At 54.0% G+C, this 27,970-nt stretch overlaps 9 protein-coding genes across 9 annotated transcripts; 8 read left to right on the plus strand and 1 right to left on the minus strand.

Moving 5' to 3' along the window:
- Positions 1–78: 78 nt before the first annotated feature.
- Positions 79–1,530, plus strand: PG997_013569 (uncharacterized protein; the record flags this gene model as incomplete). Its single annotated transcript, XM_066817883.1, has 1 exon — positions 79–1,530. One exon carries the CDS (start codon positions 79–81, stop codon positions 1,528–1,530), a length of 1,452 nt encoding a protein of 483 aa, XP_066663575.1.
- Positions 1,531–3,271: 1,741 nt separating this feature from the next.
- PG997_013570 (cytochrome P450 monooxygenase) lies at positions 3,272–4,461 on the plus strand (the record flags this gene model as incomplete). Its single annotated transcript, XM_066817884.1, has 2 exons — positions 3,272–3,469; positions 3,529–4,461. 2 exons carry the CDS (start codon positions 3,272–3,274, stop codon positions 4,459–4,461), a joined length of 1,131 nt encoding a protein of 376 aa, XP_066663576.1.
- Positions 4,462–4,495: 34 nt separating this feature from the next.
- Positions 4,496–4,972, plus strand: PG997_013571 (cytochrome P450; the record flags this gene model as incomplete). Its single annotated transcript, XM_066817885.1, has 2 exons — positions 4,496–4,735; positions 4,811–4,972. 2 exons carry the CDS (start codon positions 4,496–4,498, stop codon positions 4,970–4,972), a joined length of 402 nt encoding a protein of 133 aa, XP_066663577.1.
- A 732-nt stretch (positions 4,973–5,704) lies between these two features.
- PG997_013572 (Ricin B-type lectin domain-containing protein) lies at positions 5,705–6,163 on the plus strand (the record flags this gene model as incomplete). The annotated part of the gene is made up of 1 exon (XM_066817886.1): positions 5,705–6,163. One exon carries the CDS (start codon positions 5,705–5,707, stop codon positions 6,161–6,163), a length of 459 nt encoding a protein of 152 aa, XP_066663578.1.
- Positions 6,164–6,263: 100 nt separating this feature from the next.
- Positions 6,264–6,476, plus strand: PG997_013573 (uncharacterized protein; the record flags this gene model as incomplete). Its single annotated transcript, XM_066817887.1, has 1 exon — positions 6,264–6,476. The coding sequence occupies one exon, from the start codon at positions 6,264–6,266 to the stop codon at positions 6,474–6,476; it is 213 nt and encodes a 70-aa protein (XP_066663579.1).
- A 115-nt stretch (positions 6,477–6,591) lies between these two features.
- Positions 6,592–7,831, plus strand: PG997_013574 (alpha/beta-hydrolase; the record flags this gene model as incomplete). The annotated part of the gene is made up of 4 exons (XM_066817888.1): positions 6,592–6,916; positions 6,993–7,064; positions 7,155–7,553; positions 7,683–7,831. 4 exons carry the CDS (start codon positions 6,592–6,594, stop codon positions 7,829–7,831), a joined length of 945 nt encoding a protein of 314 aa, XP_066663580.1.
- Positions 7,832–8,141: 310 nt separating this feature from the next.
- On the minus strand, positions 8,142–9,699 carry PG997_013575 (uncharacterized protein; the record flags this gene model as incomplete). Its single annotated transcript, XM_066817889.1, has 5 exons — positions 8,142–8,517; positions 8,773–9,084; positions 9,142–9,232; positions 9,327–9,516; positions 9,637–9,699. The coding sequence occupies 5 exons, from the start codon at positions 9,697–9,699 to the stop codon at positions 8,142–8,144; spliced, it is 1,032 nt and encodes a 343-aa protein (XP_066663581.1).
- A 3,455-nt stretch (positions 9,700–13,154) lies between these two features.
- On the plus strand, positions 13,155–17,659 carry PG997_013576 (ABC1 transport protein; the record flags this gene model as incomplete). Its single annotated transcript, XM_066817890.1, has 2 exons — positions 13,155–15,957; positions 16,014–17,659. The coding sequence occupies 2 exons, from the start codon at positions 13,155–13,157 to the stop codon at positions 17,657–17,659; spliced, it is 4,449 nt and encodes a 1,482-aa protein (XP_066663582.1).
- Positions 17,660–18,608: 949 nt separating this feature from the next.
- Positions 18,609–22,930, plus strand: PG997_013577 (uncharacterized protein; the record flags this gene model as incomplete). Its single annotated transcript, XM_066817891.1, has 6 exons — positions 18,609–18,770; positions 18,843–18,909; positions 18,959–19,012; positions 19,061–19,337; positions 19,379–21,032; positions 21,122–22,930. The coding sequence occupies 6 exons, from the start codon at positions 18,609–18,611 to the stop codon at positions 22,928–22,930; spliced, it is 4,023 nt and encodes a 1,340-aa protein (XP_066663583.1).
- Positions 22,931–27,970: the final 5,040 nt, after the last annotated feature.

Genomic DNA, 27,970 nt, shown 5'->3' on the forward strand with positions numbered 1-27,970 from the left:
GTTTTCCCATCTTCCCCAACTTTCATTTCTCCGTGTAACATCATCAAAGCTCCTCGAGAAAACACCCAGGCCGAACCAATGTCGGAATCAGCAAACCCCTCCCAACCCTCATTGGAGGCATCATCACCCTACCAGCCATTGAACCGCGAGACGACCGAAATCCGCCTCTTCGACCTGTCTCCAGGCAAAGACGACGATCCGATCACCGGACGGCTGCGTGTCGTCTCGCTGGCCCGCAAGCCCAAATTCGACGCTCTCAGCTACGTCTGGGGCACCCCAGAGCCGCAAACAGTCATCACGCTGCGGGACGGCCATTCCATCTCGATCGGTCCGAGCCTCCATCTTGCCCTGTCGGATCTGAGACCCCGATGGCGCCCGCTGACATTGTGGGTCGATGCGCTATGTATCAATCAACATGACGATGAGGAGAAGGCCCACCAAGTCCCCCTGATGAGCACGATCTTCAGAGAGACGAGAATGATGAGGGCCTGGCTCAACCAGGAAATCGACCCGAAATGCCCTGCGCTGCGAGCTCTGCCATGGCTGGTCGAAAATGAAAAATACAATGGAAAGGTCCAGGCCACCCCATGCTGGCCAAACACCATAAAACGTCGCCTACACATGCTGCAAGAAGTAGAATCGCAGAATTGGAACTTCTGGAAACCAGCCATAGACATTTTTAAAAATGAGTACTGGTCTAGACTCTGGATACAACAAGAACTCATCATTCCCCGTAAAGTCAACTTTCAGATTCGCAAAACCGAGATCGCGGGGCAACATATTTTTCGCTTTCGCGATAATTTACAGCTCTCTTGGATATCTAAAAGATCGTCGGACGCAGACCGTCCTGGCCATAGGCTACCACTCGCTTACACCCAGCTTTTACGCCGGAACACCCCAGTTGCCAAAAGGATCAGACGTTATGAGTCGAATCTCCCCTTGATCTATTTGGTGCAGTATTCGTGCGAATTCCAAACGTCTAATCAACGGGACATGGTCTACGGCTGTCTTGCGCTTGCCAATCGGCATGAAATTAGTACGTTGAGAGTAGATTACACCCTACCTATATCTCAAGTGTACACAGACGTCATTAGAAATCACCTTATCTACTGGAAGAACTTGGACTTCATGCTGTTCAAAACCCTGCAGGATTATGAAAAGTATCCCACCTGGCTACCTGCGCCAGACCGAAAACCCGATTTTGAAGTTTGGTTAGGCGACATGCCCCTTGAGCTCAACTGGCTACGTATACCTGCATCTGTTTCTGATGATGGTCTACGCTTGGAGGTGCAAGCATATCAATTGGATAGAGTTGCTCATATCCCGAGCATCTCACCTTTGATTGGAGGTCCTGCGCGCGTTCTGCAAGCAGTCAGTGAATGTTATCTTCAGATACACCCGGAGGGTACGGAAGAGGAAGTATGGTCTGCCGACTGTCTAATTGGTATACTAAAGTGGCAATATATAGTCGGAGAAGGCTCGAGTCCTGCTGAGGATACAGATAGAGCACTTCGGGGTTGCTTGAGGTAACTAGGAGTTACCAGGATGTAGAAGTACATTGGAATGGGGTTCTAGCAGCACTGGAGAATATCCCGGAAGCCGATGTGAATTTGTTTGCAACAATACGACGGATATGAGGTCATTTTATTGACCATACTCCCGTGGCAACTCACTATGGGCGACTAGGGCTAGTCAGTTGCACGAACCCGTCAGTTACGCCACGTGAAACCGATCGGGTCTGGCTCATGGCCGGGTGCTCACAACCTGTAGCCTTGCGTGATCAAGTCTCACGCCCTGGGCATTTCAGTGTGATCGGAATGGTCAAGTTCGCGGAGTTCATAGATAAGCACAACACTCTGGTAACGGGCTGGTTCCAGGACCGGATATGGAAAGGGGAGGCGCTGGAGGACTTTACCCAGAGGATTACTCTGGTTTGATAGGGTGGTGAAGAGTGAGAAAAGAAGGGAAGACCGGTGGGCTTTGGTTGGGGTGATTGGTATTCCATAGGCTTGTCGCAAGGGGTTAGGGATTTGACGAGGCATGCGTAACTGAAACTGCCAAGAGTGCATTGCATGAAAACGAGGGACGAAAATTAAAGAAATATCCTTTTGGACAATATCGCCAGGATGCTTTTCTGGTCTCTAGGCTGTTGCTGACCAACAACATCGAGTGCCCATCGCCATTTGAGAAGGGGCCGTTTGCTCGCTGTGACATTCTTCGTCTTGGGTGACTGTCAGCCATTACCCAAAAAGACGAGAGAAAAGTGGGTAAACAAACAATGATCCGCTTCGAAGGGAAATCAGATGTTTTTTCATTCCTGTTTAGGTGCAAGCCTCTATCATCGTTGTTGTATTGTCTAACATCCCTGGAGACGCGAGCGTATGATGTGCTAATACCGCTCCCTCGGGGAACCCAGAGTTACATCCATCACTATCCCAGTAAACGATCAATAAATCCCCTTGACTGCCAAATACGACTTGGAGAGTGGGGAACTTTCAGTACATATAACCCACTGAGGTAATAATAAGACTTGAAGTCCTCGACGGCGTGAACTCTCACCATCTGAAGAAATCCGATGTTCTGATTGGTCAAAAAGGCCTCCCCACTTTCCAAGTCGTATTTGGCAGTCAAGGGGATAGCGAAGATAAAGCTAGTCTGCTTAGGTGAAGTATGCATACCTATCTCGGTATGCTATCGAGCCGGTATGTAGATCTCGTATGCGAAGCGCTCTGTGGCACGCTTCGTCGATACTGCGGTCCAGGCAATCCTAGTACGCGGGGCTGATGCAACGACCATGTAATTATAATTCCCACGAGGTGTCATAGGCCCGTCACTCTGGTTGATCGAACGGCACTAGCCCCATTGAAGCATGTAAGCCGCGGTAGCGGGATATGCGCCGTAAGCGGGCCTGGAAGTTCCGTGGGGGCTGTCACCTTTGTGTAAGCCATAATCTGACAACGCCTTGTTGTTTCTTTCAGCTACACGGGAAGCAATCCTTCGCATGTGACTGGAACAGGGAGTCCAGCTGTCATCTATAACCTTTTGCAGTAGTTGTGCCGCTGCGGCTCTCGTCTAGTGAGACACATTTAGCTGAAAAGTTCCTATATATAGATAGGCAGCTATATGAGAGTAGATAGCTATTATCAGGGGGTAACCTACATTCGAGGACGGAGGGAAAGTATATATGAGCCACTGAGAGCTGTCGAGTTACAGATGTAATTTTGGGAATCCAAAGCCGTTTTTCAAACAACTTGAGACCTAGCCGCCCACCATGTCGGTCATGTTCGAGAGACTCGACTTCCAGCTGATACACGTCAATCAGCTCTTGCATGCACTGCCACAAGTTGCCATTCTCGTTGCTCTCCTTGGAATGGCGGTCATAGCAAGCCGATCTAGGAAGTATGGCGAGTTCGACATCGTAGGCGACAAGAAGGACCTGAGAGCCGCCTTGAGGAAAGGCACGGAACTGGTAAGGAGTGGCATCCGGTCGACACTTTTTGAGGCTTCTACTAACACTGCTGCTGACAGTACCCTACCTCCGGCTTTGCCATCCCCACCTCCCCTCCCCTCGTCATCCTCCCCCTCTCCATGATCGACGAGATCAAGTCCCTGCCCGACAAGAAGGTCTCGACCGCCCCCGAGCTCTTCAAGCGCGCCGGCGGCCACTACAGCAAGCTCGGCACCAACGCCTCGGCCGCCATCAAGGCGCTGCGGATCGACCTGCGGAGACGGACGACGACGATCCCGCACCTGACGGAGGAGGCCCGGTACGCGTTCGACGATGCGCTGGGGACATACGAGGAATGGACCCCGCTGGCCGTGTTCCCCAAGATTAACCGCGCTGTGGCCATAGTCAGCGGCCGCGTGTTTCTGGGGAAACGGCTGTCGCGGAAGGAGGAGTGGATCTCACTCAGCTCCGAGTGGGCTGTCCATATCTTCGGCATCATGCGCGCCATTCAACGGTACCCCTCGTGGCTGCGGCCGTATATCACCCCTTACCTGTCCGAGACCAAGCATGTGCTGGCGCACCGGGCCAAGGCCAAGAAGTTCTTGGAGCCAACTTTCCAGAAACACATTGAAGCCAAGGCGAACAAGACCTCCGTTCCGGGCGAAGAGGAGTCGCTCGCGTCCTGGCTGATGAAGTACATCGCTCCCAGGCACAATACTATCGAGGGCCTCACACGGCACCAGATGAGCATCACCTGGGCCTCGATCCACACTTCGACGTACGCTTTGACCCAGATCCTGTTCGACCTTGCAGCGAATCCTGAGTACCAAGACATCCTCCGGGAGGAAATCGAAGAGGTCTTCTCCAACGGGTCTACGGAAGAGGTCCTGGAGTCAGACCTGCCCAAGCTCGCCAAGATGGACAGCTTCATGAAGGAGGCCATGAGACTGAACCCCAACACCATAGGTAAATATACAAGCCCCGCACTCAGCCTGCGTCTCGAACAAAGTTGACTTGCAGCCTGCAGTTGCGCCTCTTCGCATGGTGATGGCGGATCCACTCACCCTATCCTCGGGCCAGACGCTGCGGCCGGGTGACTCGTTCGGTTTCGACAGTAGCTCCATCAACTACTCCAAGGAGCTCTACAGCTCCCCCGGCCCCGAGACCTTCGACGGCCTGCGCTTCTACCGCATGCGCCAAAAGGCGGGCGACGAGCAGAAGCACCAGTTTGGAGCCACTGGTGTCCAAGAGACTTTCGACTTCGGGCATGGTATCCATGCTTGTCCGGTAAGTTTGCAGCCCCATTCTGACCCTTCTGAGTAGAACTAGAGAAGTTGTACTGACCGGGTTTTTGCATAATAGGGCCGTCACTTCGCCACGACCGAGATCAAGATCCTCTTGATCCAGATGCTTACCAGCTACGACCTCAAGCTCAAAGACGGGCACAAGAGGCCGACCAACGGGTTGGATGAGATTTGGTGGATTCCCGACCCGACGGCCGAGGTGCTCATCAAAAGCCGGTAGGCGTTGTGACCTCATATCGGTCATTAACGTTGTCTTGCCAGAAGTAGGGCTCTCGCCATTTGTCATGGCTACAAAAGGGATCATGACACAATGAGTAACTCACAGAAATGTTTCTTATGCCCACTTTTAGATATATATTGAGACAATACGGATTGTGTTGATAGTCTTACCAACCAATATTAGACATGTCGTATAGTAGGATATGGTGGAGTCTACATTCGTTCAACTCTAGTTTGAGATGCTGAATCGTGCAAAAATTGCCGACAACGGGGGGCACCTGACTCGTAGTCGAATAACGATCGGCGCAACGAGTAAACAACGAAGGAGGAAGTCGTGTCGTTGCATCTCTAAAGCAAGATATTTCCAGTCCTCGTACGCCCGCCAAAGAAACGTCCATTCCAGGGGCGGTGCAACCCCACCAAGGCCGGTTAAATTGGCCTGCACATCTGATCTGATCGACCATCTCAGATCCGTTCCCAGATCTCAGCGTGACCAGATCTTTCCCATCTGGCGTATGTGGGCCGGTAGATGGGGCCGGCCGGCATATGCCGCCGGGATTTCCGATTAGCCGGCCCAACTTGCCCCCCCTCCACCCCCACTGTGCCGAAGGGAGGGTTCTTTTTCTTTTTCTTCCCGGATAAAAGCTGGATACCTAGTGTGGAATCTCGAGCCTCTCCTCTCCCGAGCATCTCATTCGGCCACTTAAAGTACTTCCCGACTCAAGGGGAAATCATGAGGATCCAAACAGCATCGCTCGCCTTGCTAGGCGCGGTGCGCGCCCCCTTCGGATGCGACGCCCAGACGGTGTCGGTCACCATCGCCAACGGCACCCTGGTCGGGCTCGAGGACGGCGCCAGCGGCGTCCAGCGCTTTCTGGGCATTCCGTACGCGCAGTCTCCTGTTGGGGACCTGAGACTGCGCCAGGCGAAACCGTTGGCGTCCTCCTTTGGCACATTGCCGGCCGACGCCTTCGGGTCGTCGTGCTACGGGTCCCGAGCGCAGCCCAATGCGAGCGAGGACTGCCTCACGCTCAATATTTGGCGGCCGGATGGGAAGAAGGCGCAAGGGAATGGGTCCTTGCCGGTGCTGGTCTGGCTGTATGGAGGTGGCTTGACTGCCGGCTACACTGTGTGTAAAACCTCTGGTCGATTACCTCACTTGTCAAACCTCATGACTGATCCGATTCCTTAGTCGAACCCCCTGTTTGAAGGGACCAACATGGTGCGCATCTCGACCGAGATCCAAAAGCCGGTCATCCTTGTTTCAATAGTAGGTCTTCCATCTGCGGCCAATGAACCCACCGCCTTACACGGGTTCGCCTGACCGACTGTCGCAGAACTACAGACTCGGTCCCCTCGGCTTCCTGAACGGCAAGCAGATGGCCGAGCTCGGCCTTCTCAACATCGGGATGCTCGACCAGAGACTCGCCCTGCACTGGATCCAGGAGAACATCGCGGCGTTCGGTGGTGACCCCAGCAAGGTGACTCTGTTTGGAGAATCGTGAGTGCATCCCCATCCCCCTGAAACCCCCTCGTGCAAGTTGGAAATATGTGCCCGGGCCTGGTGGGCTCACACGGTAATCTCCCAGCGCGGGCGCGGTCTCCATCTACTCCCACATGATGGCCTACGGCGGCCGCGACGACGGCCTCTTCCGTGGCGCCATCATGGAGAGCGGTGGCGCCTTCCCCCTAGAACTCCCCAACGCGACCTCCTTCCAGCAGACCTTCGACTCCCTGCTCACCAACACCACCTGCTCTTCCACCTTGACCCAAAACGCCACGGCCGCGCAGCAGCTCGACTGCATCCGCGCGCTGCCCATCGACGTCTTCCGGGCCAGCGTCGGCGCCAAGACGGGCCAGTCCATCGACGGGGACTTCACGCGCACGTCGATCCAGTTCGCGCTGCCGGCGGGGGAGTATCTCAAAGTGGCGACTATCGTTGGCAGTACGTTCGTCCCTCTGCAACGCGTGCCCCCCCCTCACTGGCTCTGCTATGCTGAACTGACTTGAACGCTACCTAGCAAACACCGACGAAGGCACCAACTCGGCCCCGAAAAGCATCAACACCACCGAGCAACTATCCGAGCCTCTGGGTAGGTCAAAAACATCGCCTTCCCTCCTATCGCACACATCTGGACAGAGGACATTCATTGACTGACCAACGGATTATTAACCCGTTACAGCGCAAGGCTACTTCCGCCCCCACCCCCTCCCCAACGCCACCGTCTCGACCCTCCTCGCCCTCTACCCCGCCGACCCCCGCCAAGGCTGCCCCTACAACACCGGCACCACCAAACTCACCCCCGGCGCCCTCGACAAGCAAGCCTGCTCCATCTTCGGCGACCTCGTCATGGTCGCGCCGGCGCGGCAGTTTGCCAGCACCCTCGCCGCGGACGGGGTTCCCGCCTATCGGTACCGATTCAACCAGCTGCCGCCGGGTGGGTCGCCGGCGCGCGGCATCTCGACGGGCGTGGAGGAGGCGTACGTCTTCTCCAACTTCGTGGGGGCGTCGTCGTCGTCGTCGTCGGAGCCTTCGGCGTGGGATACGGCGCTGGCGTACGAGATGACGAGCGCTTGGGTCAGTTTCGCGCACGACCTAGATCCAAATCCCGGGGGGCAGTAAGTGGCCATTCTCCCCTTTCGTTTTCTCCAGTTGTGTGTGCACATCCGATCCCTGGTATGATGAGGTGCTGACTCGGATCCCATTCTAGACTCTGCGTTGCCGCACTGGCCCGAGTACGGAAAGGAGGCCAACAGCATCGTCTTCAGCGGCTACGGCTCCTGGATCGAGAAGGACACGTACCGCGGCGAAGGCATCCAGTACATCATTGAAAACGTGTTGCCAGATGGCGCGCTGTAATTCTAGAGTTGGGTTATGTTTACGTACCATTTGTCCAATGAGGGATGAGGGGTGTTGCGCACCTAAACCCAACAGCACCCTAGCAAAGAATAAAGTTGTATCTAAACACGACTCGAGTTACAACAGTTCCCCGTCATTTGAGATAATACTCCTCTCCACCTCCTCCGCCACATCAATCCACTGCCGATCCTCAATCTGCGTTCTCACCTCCTCCCAATCCAGCGGACACTCCGGCAACGCCGCCGAAGCCCTCCAATCATAGCTCTGCGGCGGCATCGCCGGCCTGTTCGCCTCCACCAGCTCACGACTACTACCACCCGTAGCGCCCCACTCGGGCAAGGTGGCCAGACCCTCTCCCCTCGCTCTGGCTCTGGGAGCACTCCGCGAGCCGCGCCTTGAGGTTCTCGTAAGCGCGCAGCCGCTCGAGCGTCCCGTCGGCGCGCACGACGACGAGGCCGTACCGGTTGGGACCCTCGAAGAACTCGTACGCGCACGCGCCCGAGAAGATGCGCGTCATCGCGGGCGAGTAGATGGCCGTCGTCTCGAGGAACTGGCGGGGCGACGTCTCGCCGCTCGTGGTGCCGTACTCGGAGAAGAAGAGGGGCACGTGGGCGTTTTCGAACGATTGGACCTGGATTACGTCGTAAGAGATGGGAAAGTAGGGTGATGCCCATTTGGCGGCGGCTCTGGTTCTGAACCAGGGCTTACTCCAGGGGGTGGTGGTGGAGGAGGAGGAAGAAGAAAGGAGGCGAACTTACCAATCGGTTCCATCCGGACACCTGCATGCTTGACCTACCGACCCAGGACCACTCATTCCACTACCAGCGGCCATTCTAAATTCAGCAACTCGCCTCCAGCAAACATAAAAGCAAAAGCGAAGCGAGAAGAATCTTACCGAAAAGAAGTCCACCGCCTCCTCCGGGTCCCCACCCGTAAAGTACCGAAACTCATCGTAAAAGATACTGCTCACTCCATTCGAGCTGACCCCGACCGGCAAGACGCGCTGCCGGCTCTCCGGGTTCACCTCGGCGTGGAGGGCCATGTACCGCTTCACGTCGCGGACGAGCGCGCGGATCACGCCCGCGCCCGCCGTGTGCCCCGCGTGCAGCAGCACCTCGTTGGCGGCGACGACGCCCAGCGTGTTGGGGTAGGCCGCCATCCGGTCCACGGTCGCGAAGTAGTGCTGCACCAGGTCCGGCGTGTAGGAGTCCAGGGGGCGGCGCGGTTGACGCTTTTCTGGGGGTGGACAGGCCCTTGAAATGATGACAAGTTACTTTAGATGCGTTCTACGCTGGCGAGGCCAAGGGTACAGGCTGGGGAGACTGACTGCTATCACGTAGATGCCGGCCTTGGCGAGCATATCCATGGCCAAATCGTGGCTCTTGGTATTGTCGATGGAATCTGCGATCCTCTCTCAATCAATCGTAAGCCATTGCCAGCGAAAAAGGCGCGCCCGAGTCGTATCAGGGATCCAGGATGGCGGGCAATCACGTACAGACGAGCAAGGTATTGACCCCAAGCTCCTGCAACAACGGAATGCTGCAGCTCAGCACCTCGAGCTGGTCATCAGCGATGGGATCCGACAGCGGGGCCGCCTTATTATCCTTTTGTCGTTCCTCCCGAACCTTCGCCGTTTTCAGGGCTCGGATATAGTTGTTCTGGTAGACGACCCCTTTGATGATGAACTACAGTTAGGGGGCGCGGCACATGGAGCGCCGTCAGTTTAAGTACTTGTATCGGTGGTAACGCCGTCGTATGTATGACATCCGTGGCGTGGCGGTTGCGCGCAAGTAGGTAGCACTCACCCGTTCCTCGTTGCACCAAAGGTAGCGGCCTCGCACGGAAATCGGCGTGATCTGGTCGTGCATCTTCAGAAGGTGAGGAGTGAGTTGATTGTTGTTCAGGATCAGCAAGTAGGTGCTTTACTTGTATTTGACGTCCAGAGAAAGAGGGCTGGATGTTGCCGTTGAGCTTCGTTTGCCTAAACGAGACGATGGAAGCTCATGCTTGCATTATCGGGGCTTTGGAGGTGGCGTGCCGACGTCATAATTCATAATTAGGGGACGTTACTTGGGCCCAATTAATGCAACATGAAGTACTTGCTTAATGCTGGCTGCTCATTTGACATGCTACTGCATTGCTACATATGCACTCATAATTACCAGCAACGGAGAAATTTGAGAGGAATGGGAATTGGTTATTGCATTTCCTATCTTTTAGTACTGAGCTGATGGATCGAATAAACTATAGGTAGTCATTCTGGTCATTCTATGTTAATCTAGGGACTTAGGGTAACGGGTGTAAGTAACATCAATAATCATCAATGCCTCCCCAAGAACGGTCCCCTCCCTAGCCGACACGTTTCGAGTGAAGATAGAGTCAGTAACCCTCTGGTATTCAATTTTCGGACGTGTGGATGTCATGTCACCATATACGCTTTCCACTACACATCGCGTTACCTTCCTTGTATGCGAGCCCGTGATCTCCAGGCGCTGGCGTGGAGGAGTGGTGGCCCAATGTCGGATGTGCTGTTCCAGCGTGTCTGGAGACTCGAGACGCTTGTCGACGTAACAAAGGACACCTTTCTTTTTTCGGTATGGACGACACCATGACAGACTCGGGTCAGAAGCAGGACGAGAGAGCGGAGCGAGGCTGTTGAAAGACGAAGATTCGCTGTCGTTATCGCTAACTTCATTACTGTAGAGAAACGTCACGATATCGGGGGAGTCTGGGCGGAGTCGGGGGTCATTGTCAATGTCAATGTCGGCCATCCTCGATTCGGCTGATTGAAATGGATGAATGCTGGGGTGTTTGGGTGAAGATGATTGGAGTGTGGAGGTGGGGGTGTCGACGTTCCATCCCATCTCACCATCTCAGCCTTATCATTCAGGCTGATGCAGGCAGCGACCATGCAACTACAGCTGCCGCTGCCACTGCCACTGCAACTGGACCTTCCCTACAGAGGGCTAGCCCAGCTGGCTCATGCGGCCGAGGGCCGAGCATGGAGGTAAACCATCCATCCCAATCGCAACTGCCGTCAAGCTTTAAAGTACTAGGTGCGCCACAATGTCGCAGGGACCCTGACACACCTCGCTGGGCTTTCTGGGCTACCGGTCAACCGTAACGCCATCAGCGTCATTGGACTGAACGTAGTGTCTTGTGACCTCTGGACGCGATCCTGATCGGGGCAATGGTACTCGGAGATTCTTGCGTCGCATCGAGCAATTGGCTGGTCATCAGATAAAAACGCCAGTTGCGGTCTATCACTAATAATTCAAGCTCGAATTGACGTGTTGCCCTTGGTTGCAACCGAAAGAGTATCAGCTTGGGGTGTAGTGGACTGACTAAGGCAGAGAATGCAGGAGCAGGGGACCAAAAAGGTTCATCTCCAAGTCAACAAAAGCAGTGCTTGCAGCCTGCCTCCTGCTGGACGTGGCCTCCCGTTCCTGCTCCATCCCGCTCCTACTCCACGATTGAGTATCAAGTACCCAATATTAAATGTAGTGCCTGTTTTCTAACATCAATGGATTGAAAGGATCCAGCTGCTTCAGGTGCTCGGGCACATCAACAATGGCTGGACTGGCGGGCAGGCGGGCAGACGGGTTGACGGGTTCTTGATTGCCCCGACGGCCGTCTCTGTCAATCTTGTTGCTTTGTCAGAGCGGGTTCTGCAGCGGGCACTTATCTCTTTTTTCGCCGCTTGTCCTGCCAGGACAGTGGGGCCAGCTCGGACTGACTTGACTCCAGCGCATCTTTCTATTTCCCATCAGGTTAGCCCCCGGAGCTGAAAGGAAAGCCTAGAAGCCTTGCGCTGACACGCCGCACCCTGAGCACTGGAATCCTTCTGCATCTGCCATCCATCCAGCTTCCTCGCAGTGCGTAGTCCACGTGCAGTGCAATTCTGACTGATCGGCCGTACCGAATTTTTGGGCATGATGTCACAATTTCTCCCAGTCTCCCTTTTCTCTATTTATGAACATGAATATTTCTTTTCTCGATCTGTCAAGCCGCCTCTACGCCCATCAACCTTATATCATGCTCCTAATTCAGACGGGAATAAAAGCAATATGTCGACGCCAATGAAATAAATTCATATGTCCCCGGCCTTAATGTGGGTGTGGGTGTGTGCGTTGTTCACGGTCGCCGTCGTGCATACCAAACCGACTCTACGGACTTAAGGTGCAAGAGCGGTCGAGAAGTTTGGAGGCTTATGGCTGTTCTCCATTGCGCGGTGAGTCGAACGGCAAGCTGATTCATACCGTTTGCGTGTTTCAAACTGCGCCAATTGTCGTTTATGGATTACCTAAGTGGGAGGGGACAAGATAGAAAATATAAGAGCGGTCGCGCAGCCGGACAGTTTCTAGAACCCGACAACCGTCTGGACCAAGCTTTTAGTGCTGACTGTTTACGCCTGTCCCGTCCGGATCACAATGAATCATTAGCTCTCGGCCACATATTGCGCAAGTCTGCCAGGCCGCTAGCGTTGCTGATCTGCCTGCACGCAGCTTGGCAGCAAGCAGGCAGTGCTGCACGCAGACTACAGGCACCCAAGTCTCCGGGCCAGTCCCGGACCTGGGCCTAGCCGCCATGGCAGGTGGGACCGCTAGAGGCTGTAGGAGCACGATAGAGCCGCTTTCTAATCCCACGCAGCAGATTGCAGGTTGGGCCCGGCCTTGGGCGCTGTCCAGTAGCAGTCCTAAAGCCGGCACTATGACTGCCAATTATGGGCACTTGGCAGCGTGCCGGGCGCGGTTTATGTACAGTGGGAGTAAGCCAAGACGGTTGCGGGCTCCTCGGTCTTCCGTCAGATAAGATCTGTGGAACACACCAGCGGAGAGTTGTTGTGTAAACGAGTCCGACCCGACAGACAGCCATCCACATGGCATTGGCATGGTCAACAGCCCGTCATGTCCAGGATGGATTCCAGCAATAAAAGTCTATCTGCTCCCACCCCCGGGAAAAATCAGATGCTAGTTTGGAAAAGAAGACCCTTTTGACTTTCTCTCTTACCGTATATACATTTACCTAATAATCCGATACCCAGTCACTGACACCTAGACAAGGGCTCCTTTTTGCCAGACATACTTCACCTTGTCTGATCCTCCTTTATCAATGTCATAGACATAGAGTTCGGCCAGGATTCATTCAATCACCTGCCAAACTCCTTTGGGACACCCGCCCCCTGCCCAGAAGCAAATAATACCATCAATATCCACCGAAGCCCCATCGACTGCCGAAAGCCATCGCAAGCAATCCATAGCAGTCGCCACCGACGGACAGCACTTTTCGAGGCCACAGGCATTGCGCCTAGCCGTTCGTCACGATGCCCGAAACAGGGAGTCAACACGAGCTGCGGCCGATACAGCCGGCCCCCGGACAAGAGACCTTTTACGCCAGCACCACAGACCTTGGCGCCGACAGCGACCATGTCTCCACAGATGGCTCTACGCCTCAGCTCTCCAACCTGGTCGACGAGAATGAGAGGAGGGAGCTGGGCCGCGTGGCCAGCCGCATGTCGCGCGCCTCAACACCTGGCAACCTCAACCACCTGCACGGGTTCCACACTATGGCCGACAGCGACCCGGCCCTGAACCCGGGGAAGAGCGAGTTCGACGTCGGCAAGTGGCTCAAGATCGTTGCCCGCAAGTTCGAGGTCGCTGGGTTCGGCCCCAAGCACACGGGGGTCCGCTTCAGGAACCTCGACGTCTTGGGCTCGGGCGAGGCCGTCCAGGTTCAGGGGACTGTCTCCGACATCCTGCTGGGCCCCTTCCGCTCGGCCAAGAAGCTCGCTTCGGGCCGCGGCGGCTCGTCGCAGAAGAAGATCCTGCGCAACTTCAACGGCCTGCTCGAGAACCACGAGCTCCTCATCGTACTCGGCCGGCCCGGGTCCGGCTGCAGTACCCTGCTCAAGACCCTCTGCGGCGAGCTGCACGGCCTGAAGCTGGGCCAGAAGAGCCAGATCGACTACTCCGGAGTCTCCCAGGCTCAGATGCTCAAGGAGTTCAAGGGCGAGCTCCAATACAACCAAGAGGTCGACAAGCACTTCCCGCATCTTACCGTCGGACAGACACTTCGGTTTGCCGCGGCGTCGCGGGCGCCTGCCAATATCTCCGAGATCACCGGCTTGTCGCGCGAAGCCTCTATCAACTTCATCGCGCAAGTGGTCATGGCCATGTGCGGCCTGAGTCACACCGTCAACACAAGGGTCGGAAACGACTTCATCCGAGGTGTCTCGGGTGGAGAGAGGAAGCGTGTCAGTATCGCCGAGATGATGGTCGCATCGTCATCCCTTGGCGCTTGGGACAACAGCACCCGAGGATTGGACTCGGCCACCGCCCTGAAGTTTGTCCAGGCTCTGCGATTGAGCTCCGACCTGATGGGCGCGGCCAACGCCGTCGCCATTTACCAGGCCAGTCAGTCGATCTACGAGCTCTTCGACAAGGCCACCGTTCTGTACGAGGGCCACCAGATCTACTTCGGCCCCGCCAACAAGGCCAAATCCTTCTTCGAGAGGCAAGGATGGTGGTGCGACCCGCGACAGACGACGGGCGACTTCCTCACCTCCGTCACCAACCCCTCCGAGCGCAAGCCCCGCGAGGGCATGGAGAAGAGGGTGCCCCGCACGCCGGCCGAGTTCGAGAAGTACTGGCTCGAGTCCGACGAGTACAAGCAGCTGGAGATGGACATTGCTCGCCACGAGCTCCGCAGTAGGCATGGCCCGGACGGCAACATCACCGTGCGACTTCTCCGAGAGGAGAAGCACCAGAGCCAGGCCAAATACGTCCGCAAGTCTTCGCCTTACCTGGTCAACGTGATGACTCAGATCCGATTGACGACCATCCGCGCCTACCAGCGCATGTGGAACGACATGACGGCCACCGCCTCGGGTCCCATCATGAACATGGTCATTGCCCTCATCATCGGTTCCATCTACTACGGTTCCCCCAACAACAGCGACAACCTCAGCGCCAAGGGCGCCGTCATCTTCACTGGTATCCTGCTTAGCGCCCTCAGTTCCATCAACGAGATCAACACGCTGTACTCGCAACGACCCATCGTCGAGAAGCACGCTTCGTACACATTCTATCACCCCTTCGCCGAGGCCATTTCTGGCATCTTCGCCGATATACCCCTGAAGCTCGTCACCATCACCCTCTTCGATATCGTCTTGTACTTCTTCTCCGGACTGCGGTACGAGGCCGGTCCCTTCTTCATCTTCCTCCTGTTCACCTTTGTCTCGTCTCTAGCCATGAGCACCGTGTTCCGAACCATGGCCGCCGTCACCAAAACCGTGTCGCAAGCCATGAGTCTGGCTGGTGTGCTCGTGCTTGCCCTGGTCATCTACACCGGTTACGTTATCGCTGTGCCGCAGATGCACCCCTGGTTCTCCTGGATCCGCTACATCAACCCCATCTTCTACGGTTTCGAGGCTCTGATCGCCAACGAGTTCCACAATCGCGAGGTTCCCTGCGCCACGACCATCCCCGCGGGCCCCGGCTACAGCCCGCCCGTCGGCGACTCTTTTATCTGCTCCGTGGTCGGCGCCAAGCCGGGCGAGAACTTTGTCAGTGGTGATGCCTACATTGCGACCAACTACAACTACTACTACTCCCACCTCTGGCGCAACTTTGGCATTATGATCGCCTTCTGGCTGGCCTTCCTGGTCATGTATGCCGTCGCCACCGAGATCAACTCGGCGACCGACAGCTCCGCCGAGACCCTCGTCTTCCAGCGCGGCCACGTCCCCTCGTACCTCCTGAAGGAGGAGGACGAGGAGTCCGGGGACGCCAAGCTGGCGGCCAAGCACGAGGTCTCGAACCAGCAGCCCCAAGACGGATCCGAAGTCAAGGAGCTGGAACCCCAGCGCGACATCTTTACCTGGAAGGACGTCACCTACACCGTCAAGGTCAAGAACGAGGACCGCCAGCTGCTGGATAATGTTAACGGATGGGTCAAGCCTGGTACTCTGACTGCGCTCATGGGTGTCTCCGGAGCCGGTAAGACGACTCTGCTCGATGTCCTGGCCAAGCGAACGACCATGGGTGTTATCTCTGGTGACATGCTTGTGAACGGAAAGCCCCTCGATGCCAGTTTCCAGCGCAAGACTGGATACGTCCAACAACAAGGTAAGTGACCTATCTTCCAACGCTAAGTCGGAAACGTATAATTAACATCGCCACAGATCTTCACCTGGAAACCGCTACTGTACGAGAAAGTCTGCGCTTCAGCGCCACGCTGCGTCAACCGCAGAGCGTGAGCCAAGAGGAGAAGTTCGCCTACGTTGAGAGCGTCATTGATATGCTGAACATGCGCGACTTTGCCAACGCCGTCGTCGGTGTTCCCGGTGACGGTCTCAACGTCGAGCAACGCAAGCTGCTTACCATCGGTGTCGAGTTGGCTGCTAAGCCTAAGCTCCTGCTTTTCTTGGACGAGCCCACATCCGGTCTCGACTCCCAAAGCGCCTGGGCCATTTGCGCCTTCCTCCGCAAGCTCGCCGACGCCGGCCAGGCCGTCCTCTGCACTATCCATCAGCCCAGCGCTGTCCTGTTCCAGGAGTTTGACCGCCTGCTGTTCCTTGCCAAGGGCGGTAAGACCGTCTACTTCGGTGACATTGGTACCAACTCGCGCACCCTGCTGGATTACTTCGAGGGCAACGGCGCCCGTACCTGCGAGGACACCGAGAACCCGGCAGAGTACATGCTTGACGTGGTCAACAACATGGGTACCGACTGGCACGCCACCTGGAAGCAGAGCCCCGAGGCCGCCCAAGTCATCCGCCACCTCGACGAGATCCACGCCGAGACGTCGCAGTGGCAGACCTCGGACGCCGACAACGCCGACACGCACCTGTACAGCGAGTTCGCCGCCCCTCTTTCTTTGCAAGTCCGGATCGTCACGACGCGCGTGTTCCAGCAGTACTGGCGCACGCCGTCGCACATCTTCGCCAAGTGCGCCCTGTCGGTCGCGGCGGGCCTGTTCATCGGCTTCTCCTTCTGGAGCCCGCCCAACACGCTGGCCGGCATGTCCGTCGTGCTGTTCGGCGTCTTTATGATCACGACTATCTTCCAGACGCTGGTCGGGCAGATCCAGCCCTTCTTCGTGACGCAGCGGTCCCTGTACGAGGTGCGCGAGAAGCCGAGCAAGGCGTACTCGTGGAAGGCCTTCATCGCGGCCAACATCCTGGTCGAGATCCCCTACCAGATCTTCGCCGGCATCTTGCTGTTCGCGTGCGTGTACTACCCCGTCGCGGGCATCCAGGGCTCCGACCGCCAGGTTTTGGTTTTGTTATACATCATCCAGTTCTTCATCTACGCCGGCACGGTCGCGCAGATGACGGTGGCGGCGATGCCGGACACGCAGTCCGCCGGTGCCATTGTCACTTTGTTGGTCATGATGTCGCTCATGTTCTGCGGTGTTTTACAGTCGCCCGCCAACCTCGAGGCCACAGGCTTCTGGATCTTCATGTACCGTTTGTCGCCCTTCACGTACTGGGTCGGCGGCATCGTGGCCACGGAGCTGCACGGGCGCGCCGTCGAGTGCGCCCCCAACGAAATGTCCGTCTTCAGCCCGCCCTCGGGCCAGACGTGCTTCGAGTACATGGAGAAGTACTTGTCGGTTGCGCCGGGCAAGCTCCAGAACCCAGACGCGACCGCGGACTGCAACTACTGCTCGCTGACGGTCGCGGACCAGTTCATGGCGGGCGTGGGCATCTCGTGGGACGACCGCTGGCGCAACTTTGGGATCGTGTGGGCGTATGTGATTTTCAACATCTTCATGACGGTGCTGGTGTACTACGTGTTCCGCGTGGAGAAGAGGAAGAGGAAGTAGAGGCTTTCGTCAGTCAGGCACACTTTCGTTTTCATAAAAACTTTTCTTTTCTCGTCGCCGCCTGCAATGTGGCAGGTTGGTTGGTTATATATCCATATACAACATTTGATATCCCTTGTAAAGTAACGACGTTACGTTTTACCGGCTGGGTGGGGTCGTGAGGGGTTGGGTTGGGTTTGGTTTGGTCACATTAGATTTCGGCTAGAGGATAGAGAAGACCAGCTACAGAGAGAGACAGAGCAAGCGTTTGCCATATTACGAGATGAGATTCAGAACATTTTTAATTCATTCGTTGACTACTTCAGATAATTGATCAACCGTATCCTCTAAGCCGCAGTGACTTTGGCAGCCAATGAGATACCCTTTGCATTATCCTCGCTGTCCGGATAGCAGCTCCGGTGCGAACTGCTTCATGCTTTGCAGGGTAGGTTGGTGGGGGGTTGGGGGCCCTCGCTGAAAGACAGGCGGTGGTCTAGGCCTCAGCTACCCCCACGGGACCTGTTAGACATCTTTGGGGCCCTTGACAGCGATGAGTGCACCTGAGTACTTGTGGATTTCATGAGTGCCTCCTCCTTTCTTTTTCTTCAGCTTGACATATGAAATGGCCAAGCAAGAAAAACGTTGCCTATACCGCTTGCAATAACACCCCGTACCATCACTTCGATGGAGGGCAGACAGTTTGAGCTCCAAATCGGGACAGCCTCGGCTAATCCTCCCAGCAGCCAGCCATGCAGCTGGTAAAGTCCTTTCTCAATCGATTGCTCAATTTCCAAACGACTACGACCACCTCAATATCTTGTCCCTATCCGCCTGCCCGCGGCTCATCTTTTCAAATGCATGGCATCTATCCCTCTCTTAGCTGGCGATCCAATTGATTGTTTGTTATGTACCGATGTCTTCGGCCGTCGCTAGCGGTGTATGCCAGCCATCTTGGTGACCTGCGCACATCATGGCTGGCCATCAAGAACCTCGACGGCAGTCGCCGCCTGCGCTACCCAGTCTGCTACTGGCCGCGGCGGTCCTTCTCTGCCACACGCTCCTTGTGCGCGAGTCCAACGGTAAATGTACAGCACATCTTGGACCGTCGAGCGCGCCCAGACTCCAGTGCCACGTCTGATGATTCCTCTGCCCCGGGACCTGGAAGGTCTGCTGAAGATATTGGGATTCTACTGCAAAAACGCAGCAAAAGCTATCCCCGCCTTTATCCTCTGTTGCCCCCCAAGCTATGGAGCGAAGACTTCGCGACAGTGGTTAGAGGCCTTCAAGATATCAGCGTAGCCCTGAACCTACCCTTTACAGCCAATCGCGACTATTTCACCGGAAACATTGCCCTTCGCGACAACAAGAGACATTGTACGCTTCAAGTTCGGATCGGCCGTGAAATAAACCACAGTGCCATAGCCTTGGGTGAAGGAAGAGACCAAGCCACCAGCAATGCCATGGTACGACTGATGGCTGGTTTCCACGACTCTGGCGTCTTGATCCAGCTCCACAAAGCGTTGGAGGATGCCTATGCTGCTCCAGATGCCTCTGGAAGGGCGCAACCGACCCGGAAGCTCGTTTGGGCCCAATCCGATTTATACAACCTCTGCGCCCGTCGTGGAGTCACCCCCGATTCAAGTTTTCTCTTCGCAGAGCCCAGCACCCCTTTCGAGCGAGGAAGATGCCCATTTTCCAAGTTTCCATTGCCGTGCCGGAGCTTGACATGCACGTCTCCAGTGCATGCTCGGATGCGGCGTCGGCAGCTCGTGCGGCATGCCTTGGTTTGGAGGAAAGGTTTCAGCAATTGAGGCAATTTCGCCTCTTGGCATTTCCTGATCAGGACCAATCCACGGCACCGACGGTCGAGACGGCCCATCACTTCCTTGACTTTTACAGCCAGACCAGGCGTCGCCTTGTTAGCCTCAAGCTGAGCCACAAGAAGAATTTTTCCCGCATGCCTGGCTTTGTTCACACCACTGTCCAAATAGGCGACCATGTGTGCGACGCAGCCGCTGCCACGGTATCAGAGAAGGTGGCGGCCAAGTTCGCGATGATGGCGATGGCCATGCAGCTCGTCAAGGAGAACCCTGGTTTAGTTCCCGGATTCCATCGAGCTCTTGAGAGAAGTGGTGGGAAGATGCCCAGGCCCTTGTATCCGGTTCCCCTCCATCTCCCATCCAGTGTGCTTGGTTTAATGGAAACCGTCACCAACCCGTTTCTGGCCCAGGAGATAAGACCTGAGGGCGGCGTAGCTATGCTGGCTCCGACAGAGACTGATGATCGACCATTCAGCCTTCGTCGTTTACCTGAAGGGCCATGGAAGAGAGCCTTCAACAAGGACATGCAACAACGTATTGAAACGCTCAAGACCACCCCTGGGCTCGAAGACATGCGCCGACATCTAGTTTCGTTGCCCATGAGCCAATATCGCGACCAGGTATTGGCAATGATCCAGGATGTACGAGCCCCCTTCTCCATCGTCGTGGGTGCAACAGGGTCGGGAAAGACCACGCAAGTGCCCCAAATCCTTCTGGACGATGCCATTGAGCGTGGGGATGGAGCCGATTGCAATATCATATGCACACAACCTCGCCGCATCGCGGCCACCTCGGTCGCCGTACGTGTCGCTGCTGAGAGGGGTCAACCTCTGGGCGAAACTGTGGGCTATCAAGTTCGCTTCGATTCAAGGCCACCCCGGCCCCACGGCAGTATCACGTTCTGCACGACTGGTGTTCTGCTGGCGCAAATGAAGGCGGACGCCGATGGGGTTATGAACTACGCCTCGCATATCTTGATTGACGAAGTTCATGAGCGCGACCTCCTGACCGACTTTCTCGTGGCCATGGTCAAGAAAGCCGTCAAGTCTCGCCACGCGCGTGGTCTTCCGGCACCCAAAGTCGTGCTTATGAGTGCTACCCTGGACACTGAGCTGTTCGCCAACTACTTGGGCTCGCCGGACAGCCGAAGAAGTGCAACGGTGCCGGCACCCTCCATCTCCGTCCCTGGGCGTACCTTTCCGGTACAAACGCGGTTCCTGGACGAGATCATGTCAGATCTGAACGAAAGCCACCCGTCCGAGCTGCAAGATTTGCTCCGGTCGGACCCCAAATTGACGGAATATCTCGTCGAAGAGCTTCGCACGTACGTCGATATGGCGGACATTACTGAGGAAAATGACCCAGAAAATGAATCTTCATCAGACCAGACCGATAAGACTGACACCAAATATGGCTCCCGTGGGGACATCTTGGCAGCAGGGCGGCGGGATGAGTACGTCCCTACCCAAGCTGTTGCAGCCGTCATAGCGCGTATTTGCGAGACGACCCAAGCAGGCGCTATCCTTGCTTTCCTTCCGGGCCTGAGGGAAATCAACGAAACGCATAGGGCGCTCGTCAATCAGGACATATTCAACTTGGGCTTCAGAAACCCGTTTAAGTACCGCATTCATCTTTGCACTCGATGGTGCCTCGGGAAGAACAGGCGGCGGTTTTTGACAACCCACCTCCTGGCTGCCGCAACATCATCCTGGCGACTAACATCGCCGAGACATCCGTGACAGTGCCCGACGTCCAGCATGTTATTGACGCGGGTAAGCTACGAGAGAAGCGGTATGACCAACTAACGGGCATAGGCGGCTTGAGATGTGTCTGGGAGAGCAAGTCAAATTCGAAGCAACGTGAGGGTCGAGCCGGCCGCGTCCAAAACGGCTTTTACTATGCCCTGTTCTCTCGCGCGCGCTACGCTGAAATGGTACCCGTTGGCTTGCCCGAGGTTTTGCGAAGCGATCTTCAGGAGACGTGTCTCGCCATCAAGAAGCTGCACTACCAGCAGCACTACCACCATCCCATTGCCGAAGTCTTGGCCGAGTTCATCCAACCACCCCCTACAGCTGCGGTCATGGCCGCTGTTCAACACCTGAAACGCCTAAAAGCTTTCACGGGGGATGAACAGCTCACGCCATTGGGCCGCTTGTTGGCCGACATACCTGTTCACCCAACACTAGCCAAGATGATTGTCATGGGCATCATCTTCCGCTGCTTGGATCCCATGATTATCTTGGGGGCCGCTGCATGCGACACACGCTTATTCTTCGTCCCGCGTGAAGCAAGAGAGGAGGCCAGAGCGGCCCACCGAGAATGGGGCGGGCACGCGAGCGACCACATATCGATGCTTTCAGCATATGACGAGTTACGATCCTGTCGGAACGAATACGGCGAGGAGATGGCTAGGGATCGAGCCATTACGAGCTTCCTCCGATGGGATCTGTTCCTTTCGATCCACAAAAACGCCGTGTCGATCCTCGATGTTCTGGTCAAGAGAGGGATCGTGCCCGCCGGCGACAACTCCACAGCTTCCCAAGCTCAGTACGGTCCTCCTTCGTTGAACACCAATTCAGCAAGTAAAGAGCTGATACGTGCCCTCCTCGTCGCCGGCCTGTATCCCAACCTGGCAGCCGGCGGTAGCGTCGGCAAACAATTCATGTCCAAGGATGAAGGACGTATCATTATACATCCCTCGTCGCAGAATGCTATACTCTTTATCGGGAAGCCGCCCTCCTCTTCCTCTGCGAAATTGCGGCCGCGTGGGACCAGTCTCATCACCTTCAGTCAGCTCGAGACCTCGGACTCGATTGTGGGCGCGCTCTTTGCCCGCGACACGACTATCGTGCCGCCCCTGACGACTGTTCTCTTCGCCAATGAAGGTGTCGAGTCTGATGACGAGGCCCTTGTCCAGACGGGCGGGTGGCTGCCGTTCACTGTCAAGAATGTCGTCGCGACGGAAGAAGAAGGAGAAGAAGACGCCGGCGGCCGCATTCTTGACGACAGTAGGGACAGTGTCCGCCGTAGCTTGCATGTCCTGCTTCGGTTCAAGTCGCTCCTGGATATCATGTTGAATCGAGCTTATAGCGATCTGTCGAAGCTGCAGATGCTGCATTATGAGGAGTTGGGAGAGGAGGAAGAGGAAGAGGGAGAGGGAGAAGAGCCCTTATCGTCGCCGGCGCCGTTGAGTCTACCCCGTCTGACCGAGCCGCCTATTTCGCCCTTGGATTTCGTGGACGATTCCTTGCTGACGATCATGACCAACGCCGTCCTGGTCGTCCTTGATGAGATTAAGGATCAGCCCGTACCGCCGGTGGATGATGAAGATGCGACCACTACTTCTACTGCCACCACCACCACCATCGCTACTACTCAAATCGTCACGGAGAGGAGGGCGCGGCGCGCGACGAGGCCGCGGATCGAGGTCAAGGCTCCGCAAGAAGATCCGGATTCGCCCAGTGCAGCGTAGGCGGTCACAAAAGTCTTCATGAAAGCTCGACTATCTGTAATAGTATATGCACTCACTCACCGCCTCGGGAGGTGTCAGCGGTGCGGTGCCTGTTCTCCTTATTGATTTGATGACGAGATGCGAGGAAGAAAAAGGAGTTTGATGGGTAGGCACTGGATCCTCGTGGTGCATTTTTCTGGGAAAACGCGCATATACCCGTGTATTGTATTTGTCTATTAGTTAGGTTCTTTGTTGGGTGCTGGGCGTGTCACACCTAGGTTGGACTGTATAAACAGAGAACGAAAATGAAAGTTGGCATGATGCCTGTATATTTACCGCCCCATGTTAAGGGGTAAAGAATCTGGAGATACGAAGCAACTACTCTTTAGACAGCTAGGAAAAAGAGCTACTACCTCGTCCGTGATGTCAGATGGCTATCGTGCCACCATGATGTGCGATCCAACGGGTCAGAGTAAGCCGTAAGTTCAGGTTAATGTCTTGGGACGATACGCTGTGATGAATCCCCTCCAAAGTCAACTTAGTGTTAATAGAGAAGCGCCAAAAGGGAGTGCTTTACAGCCTCAGGGTTCCGGCGTGGGGTGTGGATCGTACACCCTTGGCTTGACTGCATCGGGCGCTATTATAGTGCCACTACGCTGTTCTGCACTTCACCTTGCCAAGAACTAGCCAGGGGCAGCAGGGCCTTGGTAAGATCTCGGAGCAGAGCCGTTGGCCCCAGGAGTGTAACCAGGGCCATCTCTAACTACAATCGGCACTACGCGGATCCCAGCACAACCCACGCGATCAAGGCCCGACCATGGTGGTGCCAAGAGACCGCATCTCTTGGCTGTTTCTTGCCCCAAGCAGGAAGATGGTGCACATGGAAAAGCACACTAATGTAACAGAGAACGGAGCAGAGGACGGATTAGAGTGAGACGATGGGGCAGACGGGGAAGGTAGGAGAGGCAGCCGGGGGGGGTTCAGTGTGTGATCGGAACAGCGGCAGCCCTGCATATTGTATGTATGCACGTCCACAAGCAAACTTAGGATCCCTGTAATACACCTCACGCAGTCAGACTTTCTTGGATGGATGCTCAGAACCCACTATGGGCACCCCCTGCCATTACTACGCCGCGTCTTTTCCGATATGGTTTTATATGTTGGGATTCCGCTGTATTGAATCACACCATTGCCAATCTTGGCAGGGCAGGGACACCCAAACATCACCCCAGGGTCGTCTCCACAGACCCCGGAAAGCCCATCGCCCACTTTGTGCACCTCTAATGATTCACTCTTGCGCCGTGTGCTTTCTGCTAGTTGCAGATGCTGGTACTTACAGGATGCAGTGCGGGCCAGGGTGAAAGTGCACCCAAGCCCACCGTGGCTACGGATGGTGCTGGGGCCATGGTCAGGCAGCCGTGGGATGTCCACAAGGTGTGGGATGTTGCAAAGAATAGAGGCCCGAGAGCCCACTGGATCAGACTGGGGGTGGTAAGGCTATTGATGGGGATGATTGTTTCATAAAAATAGGAGTTCCGGGGATCGTGGATCTAGGGATAGCTCGAATCGGTTTCTGGAGTATGGGTGCTCCTGCCAATCGTGGTTCTTGGGAGAATATTGGCATTGGAGTATTCTTATATACGAAACCAGAGATCGCCCCAGTCTGGCTTCTTTCTTGGCGATTTGATCATTGCTGTAGAACCAATGGCACCGAGATCAAGCCCGTTCCAGGCACGAAGCAGTCCGAACCCAGCGATGCCGGTCGGCTCCGCGGACAGGGAATGATGTCCGCCACGGCGTCCCGCATTCTCGAATTGGCGGCGAAACGTTGACCGCCGTCATGCCCCCGCGTAGCTGATTTGGATGGTCTCCCGGATACCGCTTACATAGTTCTCGACTGCCGGAGGAGCTCGCGGTGGTTTTTTTTCACGACTGTACTTACTTACAGGGCCGCCCGCTGCCGTACCTTCAATGGTCCTAGACGAGAGCAGGATCCGCTGTTTCCACGATGTGGGATGCCGCCCATCGAGGTACTAGCAGCGTCAACGATAGTAAGTGCCCATCGTGAAAAAATTCGAACCAGACCGCGGGACGATTGCGATAGGGAAGAAGGCACGCCGGGTCTCGGTGCTGGGTGAGCAAATAAAAAAGGAGACTATGGCATCGAAGACTATCGAGGACGACAACTGAATATCCTGGGCGAACATCCATGGAAAGGAAGATGAACCGCTCCATGCTGACAAAAGATCTGTAATATAAGCCGAAGGCTCTACTTCATCCCAGCAAGCGCCTTGGCTTATGCTCAAATGGCCTGATGCATCCCTTTTCATGTATGCGCGGTCCTCGTTCACCAATAATAATACCCTTGATAGGGGGCTGTACAGTAGTGATATGCCCGGGGTCGTATTGCCTCCTTCTCAGCCTCCATCGTTAGTGGCTAGTTAGCCCCGGTAGTAGTCAGGGAAGAAAGGGGGTTATGCAAGGGGACATGCCGATAGTTATGCCCTCATCGGTTTATGATTCGTCTATGGCCTAACTTGAGCGGTCCTTGATCCTGTTCAGCTATACAGGGAGGCACTGATAGGGTCTGATTTGATTTGCTCGCATATTGGCCGAATTGCCCCTTCAATTCAAGGGGCGGTGTTAAGCTGGCGAACAAATGATAGTCCTCCGTTTAGCCGCTGGTGTTCCAACTGCCCTGACAACCCTGGTTGTGATACCCAGGCAGAACCAGACACTATCGGTGAAGTTGCTCTATTGGGAAGGCTGTGTGGGCTCCCCTTATTTACGGCAAGTTAGCGCCAAGGGTAAGAAGGCCGTATATACGAGGTGGCTTCTCCTGGCTATGGATTATTCGGCCCCTTAGTATAACTCTTATCAATCGAATAGCTGCCTAGAACTAGCAATTGTCAGGAGCTTCCTAATATATACTAGTATAAGAGCTGTATAGCCCCTTTTCAGGGGCGGCAGTGAGTGAATGTATGGTCTTTGTTGACGGGGCTACTCTGGCACGGCTTCCGGTACGCCGGAAACCCTTGGTAAAATAGAAAGGCAGAATCAGATCCTGCTTATCGTGTGATAATGACAATAGTTTGTTCACCTCGAAACGGACCTGTGAATCGAAGCGAGTGTAACGAAATGCATCGGATGGTACGCCTGATTAAGGAGTATTTATGCCGGTAAACACTGGCGCCTATTGTCGGTCTCCCTGTTAATGTGGCGCTATTTTAATTATCTTCTGCCTTTTCGAGGACAACAAGGTAAATTACGAACTAAGAGTATATATATACGAGTTAGTATATATTAAGCAATTTAAATATAAATTTAAAACCTAGTTATCGTATAATTATATTCCTTATATTATCGCGTACTTTATACACCTTTTCTTTTTACGATCTTAGTAAGTATATTAATAGTCCCGGATTTATCCCTATGTAATAAGCGTAGCTTAAAATTAGTAATTAACCCTTTTTTAACCTTGTTAAATACGACACTTTACAGTGATTAAATAGGTTTTAATATATTTTATACGCTTTAATTAAACTTATAAAAGCCGCCGTTATTCGACCTGTTTAAATAAACTATTTATAGGGCGTATAAACTTCACACTATGCGTTTAAAAGGTAAGAACTAAGTATTCCGGTTAAGCCTCTATAAGTGCCTAGGTATATCGCTCGTATAACTGCCACCCGATTTATTATTAAGTGCTATCCAGTTTACTTCGTTGGCAGTGGTACAGCGGGATATAAAGGCTAAGACAACTTAAGGTGGCGTTATTATACCGGCATTTAATTCTAATCTCATTTATTTTAAGATATACAGCTATTCGGCATAAACTAGCATAAAACGATTATAACTTCTCGATAGCTTATAGCGACTTTAAGCTATATAAAAGCTAGGACCGTTTTTTAAATAATCTATACGTGGGGAGAATATTAATAGAGAATTAAAAGCCTTTAAAAACGCTTATTAATTTCGAATATTAGCGAGTAAGTTATCTCGGTGAATAATTTATTAAACCTCTCGATTAACCGCGTATTTCGTTAAGTGGTTTTAGTAAATATAAGTATAAATAAAAACTATACCTTTAAACTTTATTAGGTTAAAACCTTATTACCGGCGAGAATAGCTAAAATTAATAAGTGCCTTATCTTTAACCCTTATTTTATAATAAGAACGCTCTCGAGATAAACACTCTTAAAATAAACCCTAGTTTAATCGAGAAAGGAGCCGGAGTTATTAAATTAATATAACGCCGACGTCGATTTTCTTCGAAACATAGGTCTAAGCTATAAACGCGAGAGAGTGCCCGTAATATATAATAGACCTCTCGTTTTTTTATCTCCCGTTTTTATCCTTTTTATTAGTGTTTATTTCTCCCTTAATCTTTATACTCGGCCTTTTACTTTTATTAAACTTATTTAAGTAATACGAAAACGTATATAAATCGCTTATTATTATTACTATTAGAGTTTTTACTTATAATTATAAGTAAAATTAATATTAACGACTTTTTAAGTCTTTATTACTATAATCGTAATTATTACTATTTCCTCCTTAAGTTATTTTATAAATAAAATATAAAAAATTACCCGGAGCTTTATATAAGCATTGTTTATATCCCCAGGGTAAACGAAAGCAGAATTATTTTCTCGCTTTCGCAGGCAAAGAATACTAGGGTAAGCTTTCACCTATAGGAAGAACTGTATATTTCCAACCCCGGCCCTGCTTTTAGGGGGCGTATACCTACCGACAAGGAGGTCGGCTGCAACCTAATAGGGCACGCGATATCTTATGGATATAAGGACGTTATATTTTTCCTGCACCGTGAAGGCATCTCTATTAATGCAGTCGCGAATACGGAACGTAAAACACTATTACCGTTATTCGTTACACTTGCCTAAGGATAAGGTGAATTAATAACGTACCTGCTTAAATTAAGGGCGTTGCCAGCGTTTTATATAAGAGCCAGGACGGCCTTTTTACATTGCGGCGGTTATGGCATTGCCCGAAATTATCCGGTACCTCGCGTAAAAAAGTATAAAAGTCGATATTAAAAAT

The sequence above is a fragment of the Apiospora hydei genome (genome assembly GCF_038363865.1).
Source record: "Apiospora hydei strain CBS 114990 chromosome Unknown utg000009l_segment0_segment0, whole genome shotgun sequence".
In the NCBI taxonomy this organism is placed as follows: domain Eukaryota; kingdom Fungi; phylum Ascomycota; class Sordariomycetes; order Amphisphaeriales; family Apiosporaceae; genus Apiospora; species Apiospora hydei.